The sequence below is a fragment of the Metarhizium robertsii genome (assembly GCF_000187425.2).
Source record: "Metarhizium robertsii ARSEF 23 chromosome Unknown MAA_Scf_13, whole genome shotgun sequence".
NCBI lineage: Eukaryota > Fungi > Ascomycota > Sordariomycetes > Hypocreales > Clavicipitaceae > Metarhizium > Metarhizium robertsii.
In genome coordinates, this window is record NW_011942153.1 from 41,217 (window position 1) to 53,497 (window position 12,281).

At 48.1% G+C, this 12,281-nt stretch overlaps 3 protein-coding genes across 3 annotated transcripts in view; 1 reads left to right on the forward strand and 2 right to left on the reverse strand.

Moving 5' to 3' along the window:
• Positions 1–319: 319 nt before the first annotated feature.
• Positions 320–1,153, reverse strand: MAA_01276 (uncharacterized protein; the record flags this gene model as incomplete). The annotated part of the gene is made up of 1 exon (XM_007819274.1): positions 320–1,153. One exon carries the CDS (start codon positions 1,151–1,153, stop codon positions 320–322), a length of 834 nt encoding a protein of 277 aa, XP_007817465.1.
• A 3,087-nt stretch (positions 1,154–4,240) lies between these two features.
• MAA_01277 (protein-arginine deiminase type-4) lies at positions 4,241–6,694 on the forward strand (the record flags this gene model as incomplete). Its single annotated transcript, XM_007819275.1, has 1 exon — positions 4,241–6,694. One exon carries the CDS (start codon positions 4,241–4,243, stop codon positions 6,692–6,694), a length of 2,454 nt encoding a protein of 817 aa, XP_007817466.1.
• Positions 6,695–11,093: 4,399 nt separating this feature from the next.
• Positions 11,094–12,281, reverse strand: part of MAA_01278 (Ribonuclease H-like protein) — a gene marked incomplete at both ends in the record, with an annotated part of 1,773 nt that continues 585 nt past the window's right edge. Inside the window, 2 exons of the mRNA XM_007819276.1 lie at positions 11,094–11,343; positions 11,693–11,865. Of these exons, the coding sequence (XP_007817467.1) occupies positions 11,094–11,343; positions 11,693–11,865 (423 nt within the window). The remainder of the gene's footprint in view (positions 11,344–11,692; positions 11,866–12,281) is intronic.

Sequence of the window (12,281 nt, forward strand, 5' to 3'; positions counted from 1 at the left end):
GGATGTAGTGGTTCCGAGCCTTGCTTATGAATACATATGAATAGAGGTTATATTCCATATGTATGTATTATTGCAAGCTCTGTTGTCCAGCCTGTCCCTTTTCGCGTAGTGCCCTTTCAACCCATTTCTCAGCTTCCTTTACCGCAGTTGAAGGCGACCGCCTGTACTGCAAAAGGTATCGCATGATTTCTGCGGGGCTAAATGTTCGCTCTGGTAACTTATTGGCGAATTCCGTGGCCAGCTGACTTGCTTCCCAATCCGCTTTTGTCTCAGGTCTTTCCTGTCTAGCAACAGAAGACTTGAAAATGAATTCGAAAAGCTAGATTATCATCTTTGCGTCGGCAAGGGGGAATTCAGCCTTCTCGTCAACGCGACCTGGTCTAATAAGCGCTTGATCCAGCCTCTCTTTATGATTCGTAGTCATGATGAGGATTCGACCCTCCTGAGAAGCCACCCCGTCAAGGGTATTCAAAAGCCCAGATAACGTAACCGTCTTTTTGGATCCCGAAGTTTCGCCATCAATCTCTTCGGTTTCCTGTGACCGACTCCCACCAATAGCGTCTATATCCTCCAGTAAGACTAAACACTTTGGTGGAAGTTTGGCAAACAGATCTTGCAATGTCTTATCATTGACACTGGGGATGCTGACTGTGTAGATGTCGACGTCGAGTTCTCCGGCCACGGAGACGCAAAAGCTTGATTTTCCTGTGCCAGGAGGACCATACAATAGATAGCCTTTTCGGTAAGGAATCTTTCGCTCGGCGTACCATAAGCGAGTGTCCGAGTTGAGAAATTGCTTCACGTCGTTGACCAAGTGATGTTTCTGGTCCTCGTCGATGATGATTGTCGACAGGGGTCTCACATCTTTTGTCACCACCTTCTCCCAGTATGCACCGCGATTCTCAAATACGGTGGTCTTGTTCTCGATTTGTTTCAGGTACTGCTTTCGACATTCCATAACAAGGTCTTTGAGCACCTTACCAGATCTGCCCAAGCACGTAATAGATATCATCTCCTCTTTGTGTAGACCGACATCTAGCAACTGGGTCTGATATGAAAGCCAGTGGTTCTTGAACCGAAAAACAAATTTTCCGTTCCAGGGAAGCAAACAAACGGGTTTCTTTACATCATCGAAGAAAGTGTCTTGGTACATCCATTTTGTCAGGGTCTAAGAGCACGAGCGAGGTCTAGTGCGACTTGGATAAAGCGATTGTTCACAAAGAGAGTAAGAGTTTCCTTTGGAAGCTCTGACTCGAGCTACCTAAGTTCTAAAGTGGGGCTGTTCCCTTACAGGAATACCGACAGGAATATTCAAAATGGGTTGTCTGGTATAACAATGGGTCCATAGCATCTGTCATAGCAATCTTCAAGGCATTTAGCCTTAAACTATGGCCTAAAATAAAGTTCAACTATATTGGCGGTTTGGCATTGTCATGTACACTAGAAGAATCCTTATGCAACACACATAACACACAAATGTGTCAGAGTATGGTGTGGATACTGTCGTGGAAGAAGGTCACTAAAAATGGAATGCTGAAGAATTTTCTCTGGTGACGAATCGGGCTTCCTACCGACCTTAAAATACTGGCACTAATGTTCCAAATTGGCTGTTTGGTATGACAATGGGTCCACAGCGTCAGGTGTAGCTCCATGACAATCGTTCAAGCATTTGTACTACAAAAACCTGATCTGTCCCTTGGGCTACGGCCTAAAATAAAGTTAAACTGTATTGGTGTCTTGGCATGCATTATGGTGTGGTGGCGCAACTATGCAACCGAGTCCAGTAAGACAAGGAGGAAAGTGGTCGGTAGTGTTGAACGTCACAGCATGTGAGACACAATCTAAAAGATGAAAGAGTTCGTTAGTTCTACGACCTAGATATGGGTCCACAATACGATGGTACTACTGTATCACGGAGAGAAATCTGCTGCATGGTTTTTAAAAATTGCGAGTGGGTTGATTCTTCAGGACTGGAATCCTCCCAGATTGGAAGACCTCTTTTAAGGCTGCTGGATGTGCACAGTGCGATGTATCAACTCACAACGCCACAATGTGGCAAGATCCCACCAAGATAGGCTATGTATGGAAGGCGTAGGCGGCCCCCCTGTTCGTAATATTGCATCATGTTCATCACGACTCCAGTACTTGGAAGATTCTAACCCTATAGTCTCTTCACATATTATGTGTTCACGCGATGGGTTCCTGTCACAGGTATCGTCCTCTTTTAGCACTTGGCTTTTTGGTTAGACACGCAGTTCAGTCTAGCCGGCAAGCCAAGACGCAGTCCACTCTACGTCGGTCGGATATATCGAGGCCCTCCATCATATCAACAGCAACCTGTGTGGATATTAAGTTAGTGTTCTTGCATGAGCTCTGATAGTGGAAAGTAGCCGATTTGGAGCCGCATGATGTTTGGCTTTGTTTCATCTTTCCTTGATGTCATTTTCTTTTCGTTTCCATCTGCTACCTTAACAGTCTCGCAGTTTATCAGGTAAATAGTATTTGATGTGGTTCATGTAATGCGAAACAACAAGAGAGCCAAATTCTTTTACTTAGTAGTGCTCTTGCAAGTGATAGGTGGGACTACAGGCTTTGGTAGCAGTCCTACGTTGGTGTAGCGGTCCAAGCTGAGTATATTGACAACTAGCTAGGCGTCTACTACGAGTATCTAAACTCTAAAGAAAAAAAAGAAAAGAGAACAAGGAAAGGAGCGCTCAAGGATTTCTTGAGCTCCTGAGCTCGACGCGCCGGTAATCTCGCTTGTCGGTGGATCCCGGCCGACGGCGAGAGTGCAAACCGAGCCACACCGGGCCCAGCCTGGTACAGTTGGTAATTATAATGGTATTTTCCATGCATAGCTGGCATGACTCATGTTAATACAACCAGCATTATGAGCTGGCTTGGAGCGTGAGACCTATCAGCTCGGTAATTGAATGAAAACCTTCTCATAGTTAAATTGAAGGATGGACGCATAAGGGTGCAATATTACGAAATCTACAGGTATATGGCTTCGTCAGATCATGTCATTATGTATTCGAGCATGATAGATACATCCTCTACGTTATGCAACAGTCGTATGGGCCTACGAGTCATACGTAGCTCTTTCCAGACTTACTCGTTTAGTAGCAAATCTCGAACAACAGTCGAAGAGAATGCCACGTCTAAGTGGATCTGGCGAGGCTCGTAATCTCGTACGTCTTTGCATAATACAGCGGCCAAGTGCATGTGCGCTGGATATTAGAGGAGTAAGGGTAGTTACACTGTAGTAGGCGTAGTCAGAATCCAGTATCGAGGGATGTGTTAGTGTGACGTATGTACGACAATTTTCATCGCTTTAGTCAATATATTTCAATAACGTACCAATCACCTCCATTGTCAACCAAGTAATTTATCGTGATTTTAACGACGTATTTGCGTACTGCGTAAAGCAACTAGATAGCTCATAAGAGAACTTCCAGTGGTCTAGGAGGCTGCCACGGCCCCCGAACCCAGACCCTGCCCCATTACTCCGTAGACCCGACATTAAATGCCAATTATATGACCTCTACTATGTTGCGCGTACTCAAATTTTCATGGCCTCATAGAACAATGAACGAAAAGTAAACAAGTCAGTCATGCGCCAGTTCTTTAAGATAGTTGTGGAGTTAAAAAAAAATTAAGGCTTAATCATGGCTACCTCGCACATGTCAATGACATGGTACTGGGATGTGTCACCTTAGGATTTATCGTTAGCTCTGTTGTACTGGAGCACCAGAGGTACTGCGTCATGTTCATATTTTTTTTATTCTACTGTACTCCAGCCAGAAGGTTTTATGCCATTCACCTTCCTCCGAATATCCTTTCAAGCCTCTTTGATAAAGTAGAGTGGCTGCTAAGCTTTCCAAACTTCCTACCTACGACTTTATGGCATCCAGCAATTACACCAAGTCTGCTTATTTAATGAACAGATGCAGATTTATCGAATGATGTGAATCCCATGAAAGAAAAGTAGCCGCAACAGCCGGATCATGCGATGTGGCAGTGTGCATGAATTCAAGATTTAGCCAAGCTATGCCAAGTAATTATCCCGTGTGCCGTTTCTCAAGAACCTGCGAATTTCTACAAGAGAAAATGGTATAAATACATTCGAGCCTCGCAACCTGTAGAATGGCACTTCAACCCAGTTTGAGCACTCACATGAATCGTTAAATCTCCAACCTCTGTCTTCCACATCAGGCAGCCCTTGTTCTCCCTAGGCAACATGCACGTTGCCTTTCTCGTAGCCGCGTTGCCCCTCACTGGCGCAGTACCTCGGGGCCAGTCTGCGAATCGGGCAGAGACTGGAGATGCTAATTGGGATGTGCCATCTTACAATTCTAAAGACCATGGACCCGCCTACAACCTGACGGATGATTGGCCGGTCTACGATCCCAAAGACGACGGGCCTCTTCATAACCCAGAGGATGATGGTCCACGCCGAAAACTTAGTACTAAGGCAGCAGGAGGCAGGACAAACAACACCAAGGTCCGTATTCCTCCACCGCGAACGACCGCCGCTACACATGCAAACATCGACGACTTTAGAGTAACCATCCTAGCGGACTCCAATCGTGACGGCAAGGTAGACATAACAGGAGACACCGACCTCGCGAGCAAAGAAACATGGACAGCAGAGTTCGGCGCGCTCTTCCTGGCCAATATTGTTGATACAAATCGCCGATGCTCGTCCCAGATCACCGGCTCATGCGCAAGCGAGCTAGGCGATGTTTTCTTTCTTGGAACCTCGTTGCCTGAAAAGCCGGACCTCAACAGAATTCTTGAGAAGCTAGCCGATGCTACTTCTGCGGAGAAAGGGTCCGATGGCCTGAGCGAAAGTGACAGGGCTCTCAGTGAGTGGTGGAAGAAGAATCAAGAATATCAGATGGCCATTAGAGATAGGGCGGTGAATAAACGCATATCTGAATGCCATGATTCTTCCGATGATGTTCTACGCAACTCAACCTATCTTGCACCACTTAGAACCACGCCAAATCCAGGACTTAGCGACCTAGCCATAGGTTCCATCACCGTGGCTAACGACACCGCCGCCTCTAAAGTCCGTCTCTTCCATAAGGCATCCGGTCAATGGACTTTCATCTCGTCAAACTATACTTTTAAGGCCGAGGATCTCAAGACTGGTCTAGAGCTTGGCATTGACGCGCGTGATGTTCGCCGTCCAGGAGGGTGGGATGGCAGAGTGATCGTGGAGTTTATGGTGAGAGATGGGGAGAAGGAGGCCAGGGACTGGGTAGCACTTCGCGTTGCGCCTGTCTTGACGCAACATCATGGTCAGCCTGCGGAGCAACTGCTCACAGCAACTGATAAAAGGAGCACTGGACAGGACCGCTTTATCAAGGATCTCAGAGAAATGTCTGCCAAAGCGGGATTAAAGACGCCCCTCCATGTCTTCGACACTTCTGGATGCGATAATGACATTTGGGCTCAAGACTTTTTCGAGCCCGGCTACATGAGCATTCCAGGAACCGACGGCCCCATTGGAATACATATCATGATAAGATCTGCTCAAGACTACCGCGATACCGGACGCAAGATATTCCAAGACTTGAGGTCCAATACAGTAGGAGCTGTCCAGCACCTGGATTACGGCTCTCAAACTGACTCCACAGGTAATCTGGAGACTATCCCCCCATACACGCACAATGGCAAGTCGTATGCTGCGGGACGAGCTGTAATGGGGTCCCTGGACGGGAGGAAACCGTACATGATGGCCTTCTTAGAGGCTCAGGAGACGCAGGCCCCGATTGAGCTCGACACGTCATGGCTTGCTGCCCAGCACATGGACGAATTTATTCAATTTCTTCCCGTTGAAAGTGAGCGCGGCTGGGTCATGACAGTGGCTGACCCGCATGCAGGCCTTGAGATACTCCAGAAGGCTCAGCAGGACGGTCACGGCAACGAAATGGCTGTCTCTCGCCCACGGTCGCCTAATGACCCGCCAAATTGGCGTATTGCAACTAGTATCAATGATGTGCTAAATACTCCCATGTTTGCCAGCTTCCAGGATGCTTGCGCTTCCAATATTGAGAAAAATATCGATATAATCAAGCGAGAAACAGGTATTGACGATGCAGAAATCATTCGCATTCCTTCTCTGTATCAGGTTCACAAAAGCGAGATTTGGCAATATTCACATGACACGCATGTCACTGATGCGGAAACGAATCAACCTTTCAGCGAGATTCGGCCATTGGATGATGAGAAACAGCGCCACCAGATCCACAATCAAGTGCGCGACCAGGATATTACAGAGCAGCAGGAACAACAGCCAGCGAATGATTCTGAGCAAGATGTCAGCAAAGGGCTTAACGCTATTGAGGCTGCCACACCGCCCGAATACTTGAAGCAGCAACCAGCCAATGTAATAGTGAGGGAGCTGAGGGCCCGTCAAGAAAAAGGCAATGGACCTGCCACATCCCTCTACCCCGCCACTATTAATAGTGTTGTTCTGGGCAATAGGCAAGTTCTCGCCCCTAACCCATGGGGACCAGTTATCCAGGGCCAGGATGTGCTAGCCGCGGCAGTGACCGCGGCCTACGCCCAGGCCAATTACACTGTTCGCTACATAGATGACTGGTTCACGCACTACAAAAATTATGGTGATGTCCATTGCGGGTCGAACGTCATTCGTGGAATTGCAACTGCCAAGTGGTGGTAAATTGTCAGATTGTGGAGTTGCAGGTTGATACACCGCACTGTGCACAGCTTGCACCTGATGCTTGGGTAGCAATGCTGCTGCCCGTTGCGGGTAGCAACATTACAAAAGTCATTTTAGTCTGGGAGGATTCCCGTCCTGGATAATAAACTGAACAACAATCTTTTGAACATACATGAGAATTCTCTCCGTGATACTGTAGTACCATCGTATTTCTGACAGCAATTTGTCCCTAGCAATAGACGGAGTCCCATACCTTGCCATTCGAATCACCCGCCATAAGATCGGCCGAAGCCGCAATTGGGCCAATATAAAAATTGTGCCAGTGAGATACCTTGGCCTTCGGCCCCGACGCCTCGGCCGTTGGCGGAGGCGGCCCAATGAACCTTTGTAGGCACGCTTTCGAAGTCGTTATATGAACAAATGTGTGGCATTTGCAATATGTACTAGGAGCTCTTCGTCCACCCTGAACTTTCTCGATTCCACACGGCTCGTGGCGTGTGCTCGTCGCTGGTTGAGTGAGTATCTGTGGGGTTTGGTTTGTCGGTCGTCCTGGTTCCAGCCGCCACCATGTTTCAAATGCCAATGACAATGGAAGTTCTCAAGTAAGAGACTCTGCCTGTGATTTTCCAGCTGCAGCAGCGTATTGGAACATGGAAAACCATGCATTGTTGTGAAAGTCTAGCTACAAGTGGCTTTGTGTGGCTTTGGAGTAGTTTGCCCCTGATCTTGCAATTTGCGCAAGCTTGCTGGAAACCTCCATGAAGAAAGACTCCCCACCCGCCTGCCCATCGTCATGGGCTGGCAAAAGAATGGTATAAACCCCTGTGAACGAAAATTTCTCTCCCAAAAAGTTTTCTTACCCGTAGATTTCGGCACAGGAGTTGTAACTAGTTGGCAGTCTCCTTCTCCATGTCCGCAAATGCCTTGAGCCACTCCTGAGTTCAGGTTTCAGGGATTTATTCTCAATGGAACTTACAACTATTGAACAATGCACCATGCTCTTCCTGGATTGAAGAGACATGGAAAGGAAACTGTTTCCTGTATCACAGAAACAGAGCGAGAAGACCAGCATACACACTTAGTTGGTTGGAAGGACACCTTGATCACAGAAACAGGGCGAGAAGACCAGCATACACACTTGAAGCCTTCACACGAAAAGTTGAAGCAAACAGGATAACAAATTTACCAATAGAAGTATGCTAAGAAAAGAAAACAGAGCGAATAGTGCATTTATCAATATAATTGTACCAAGCCTAATATCCAGACAAACCGCTAGGCATTTTCTATTTTTATAAGCTCCTTTATAGAAACTGGGCCAGTATTAGTCAATGCTCGTTCACTCCACGCTGGTGCTCTTTTTGCGTCACAAATGATGAGTTCCTGAACAAAGCTTTTGGCCAAAGAAATTGTATTTCAACACTTCCAGGGATCTGTTAGCTGGCCCATGCCTTATTTAATATTTAGGTAATACCTTACATTTCCGCCACAGACAGCACCATTTCCAGAGGGAAGGTCACAACAGTGACCATGGCAGCAATTGGAGGCCTAGATAATACATCAGAACCCGTAATCTTGTTGATGTACTATAAGAAGTTGTCTGGTACGTACATGCGGACTACAAGAATCCTATACAATTGATATCTCGTTTAGCATCAACTGCAACTGTTTTATATGTAGCGTCACTTACACCCGGCCAAGCGCAGTTTTGCAGAGTAGGATTCTCCCATAGTGGACTACCGAATGAGGGGTATCCCTGGGGGCTACCAAGTACGACAGTGACAAGTAACGCTATAATATAGCACTGCATTGTGATGGATAGTGTCTTGATTTGGATTGAGTAGGGCAAGTGTACGGTATGCTCAAGTGAGTGGCGTATAAGAAAAGGATATCTTACCCAAGGGCACTGGCATCATTTTATACTGGATTTATACGTAAATTAATTTTCATCCACGTAAGTTACAGTGTTAACCATTGCTTTGAAGAATAATTAGTCCGAGGCATTAGACAGCCTGTGCCGCGCCAACAGCCCATAACCCACACTCTGATACTGGCTTTAGCATCGTGCATGAATCCACTGGATACTCTCACGGCTGAAGCTTGGTGGATACCTTCTGCTAAGTGTTTGGCAACCGCGGGCATTATACGCAAGAGGCAATGCCGTGCCGTGGCCCAGTCTACAAGCTCGGTAATCGCAAGCAGGAACTCCCGTGTACGGTGTGGCATCTTCTGTGGCAATCGTTGATCTGGGTGCTTGAGTCAGTAAGACGTCTTCCAGCTACATTCAATTGTCCACATACATATTTCTTATCAACAGAATCTATTCAATCATCTTGCTGTCTACTGCTTGGAAATAATATTCACCTTGACTATGCTAAACACGGCCCAATGCGAATTCAACACCATACTCACCACTCAAAGCCTCTCAGCTAGGTTGACCACTAGTGTGAGAAGGGCTGGAATTACCATACGCAACACAACAGACAAACAAGATGTAAACTCTGTGGAAATACTGATCACACCAGCGATGGCTGCACTGCTGCCGAACAGTGCGTCAACTGTCTCGGACCACGTATCCAGCCGCCGACATGGAGGCCGAAGCCGCTCGTGATATGTTTGCTCGCACGTGGGGCTGTCAACCCAGAGCCCTGTGGGGCTGTGTCTTAGGCGGAAGGTGATCCGCTGAGTGTAAATCTGCTGGGCGTGGAGATCACAGTCCTGTGTCCCTTGCAAAGCGTCAATCGCTACCAGTGCCATAGTTGCAATACCACGTACTGCTTGCGTGTCATGCTACATCTTCGAGGCCACCCGCAACGACAGCTTCATGTACCACTTCAATCATGCCATCAATTTGGGATGGTTGATCAATATTGGCATATCTCCATGCACTAGCTTACAAGAGGTCATCACATACGCTGCCAAGTATTGCAGCAAATCGGAGGAAAAGTCGGAGGCTTACTGCAGACTGGTACATTGGGTTTTGTCGCATACGGCATACTACCAACACCTACGGTCCTTCCCCTCTCGCCTTATGGATGAGCTGATTGTGGAGATAGAGACTATCCAGCGCAGGAAATTCCACACTTGCTGCTCGACATTCCTCTGCAGGAAGGGACTCGGATGGTCGTGTACGTCAACTGCCGCCAATTAGGAACTGCACGGGAACCGTGCAGCTCTTTATACACAAAAGAAACCTTTGATAGTTTAGGCAGTAGCAGCTGCCTGGCAGGCAGCTGCTGCAGTACCCCACATGAGGTACGATCAGGGTAGGCCTGATATGCGACAGACTATCCAGCGCAGGAAATTCCACACTTGCTGCTCGACATTCCTCTGCAGGAAGGGACTCGGATGGTCGTGTACGTCAACTGCCGCCCGCTGGAACAGCACATGCGGTCGTACCGTGTCGATAATGTCAGTGAGTCTGCCGGCAGCTTCCGGAAATATCTGCAGAGAACTGGCCAGAATGGAATATTACTTATCTCGCGTATCTGCAGTCATATGATCTCAAGACGTGGAGGAGACTTGGTGCGAACGCGAGGAAGAGGGTTCTGTTCTACTGTCCCCGGTACAAGCCCGTGGAAGCTTCAGCCCAGTTTCATGACTTTGCCGCTTTAAGCTGATGGTGGCCCATCCGCATCGCTATCCGTAGGAACTTCTTGCTGTGGACGGGCAGCGGTTTGTATCTTCTGTTGCGACGAACTAGTGCTGTCGGCAGGGACGCCATTTCCGTGACGACCGTTACGGAGAGGTGGGAATAAACAAGCTCAAGGTGGAAGACGATGAGTTTGAGCAGGAAGTGCATGACGAGCCCATCGCAGAGGAGGACTGGCATGAACTAGCGCACATGCTGCCAGACCGACCGCGGGAGTACTTGGCCGGCGATATATCGGCGTGAATTATGACCGGACACCTCACGTTGGACAGTACACTAATGACAGTATTGTCAGCGGTAATTACTGGAAGCAGCGCAAGGTGGAAAGCTCTTTTCACCTTGATGTGTAGAATCAGCCCTTGGGAGCACGCGTCCTGAATCCGGAGCATCGCAAAGTGTATAACACGGCGCTTGGCAACTTTCTGGCCCAGGGCCGTTCCCAGTCGTTACTTGTCAAGGTCAAGTCGCTAATTCAAGGCAACAGTCATTGATATACTGCTGCCTGGCATATTACAACAAGTATTTAGTTTCGTATTATTCCACTCTTTATGTAGGAAATCAAGAGTCTCTCGTTTTGCCCAAGCTGTCCCATACAATCGTGTGTGTGACATTACTCGATGTGGATGGTGGCGGGGCACGGGCAAGTCATATCTCATCAACCTGCTCTTGTTGCACCTCTAGGCCGCGACAGGCGGGAGAGGGACACCCGTCTAGCGTGCCGCACCGACGGGCATCGCAGTGAATCTTATATCAGGCACCATATTGCACTCGCTGCTGCACCTCCCGATCAACAAGGGCTTCAGGCCGCTCTCCGCCGTCGACAAGGCCCAGCTCCAGAAGAAGCTGAAGGATATTCAGCACCTGATCATCAGCGAGAAAAGCATGCTTGAACTGTGCCAGCTGTCCTGGATCGACGACCGTCTCCGCGAGGCACTTCTGCATAGAAACGAGGAGTCCTTGGCGGGTTCCATATCCTTGTGGTAGGAGGCTTCTTTCTATTCTGCAGAAACTTCTCTACTACGATAAAAAGGTGAAGGGGATGGAGATCAAGTACAGGAACGCGTATATGCCCTTCGATAGGACTGTCTTTTTGAGCATGATTCGGCGGCAATGCGGCGATGATCAAGCGGCGTTTCGCAAACCTCCCAGGGAGCTGCGTCTGCTCCAACTATCTCACGAGTTTCTTAGCATGATTCGGCGGCAATGCGGTGATGATCAAGCAGCGTTTCGCAAACCTCTCAGGGAGCTGCGGCTGCTCCAACTATCTCACGAGTTTTGGAAACGTCTTTGTGGCCGCGTGCAGGCAAAGCTAACCGGCCAAGAGGTCGCCAGGTTCGCCAACGCCTTACGTGTATACGCCACAAAACACCATGTGAATGACGATAACCCCTAGCACTTTGAGCGCGTCAGCCAGCCAGTCATCTAGCTCATCGCTACGAACCTCGGCCTGACGGGACTGCTGCTTCAGATGACAAGGAGGGACAACCTTGCGAAACAGGCCCTTGTAAGCACTGGTAGCCGTCTAGACCAGTCGGTATTGATGGCACCTTGCCTTCTAACCAAATGGAGAACATGTGCGCTGTTATGTCGGTATAAGCGCCTTGAGCTAGTTGTTGGTATACTTTGAGTTATTTAGAGCACACATTTGAAAGTGCTGTCAATTGATGCTAAGGAACCCAAGCCGGGGTAAGTACGGCAGATCACCAGATTGGGATCGGCGAGTTTCCGATAAATCGGCCAGACATGAGGAGCTGGATGTAAGTGTGTACAAATATAACTTCTAGTGCAGTATTTCGTAGCCTTAATCGAGACTGATGCGGATCAATATTACTACATCGTATTCTGGCGTAAACACATGCCAAGCCAGGGTTTCACTTCAATATCAAAGAAACGTGGACCCTCATCATTGGATATCAATGCGCTTCTTGGGCCATTAGC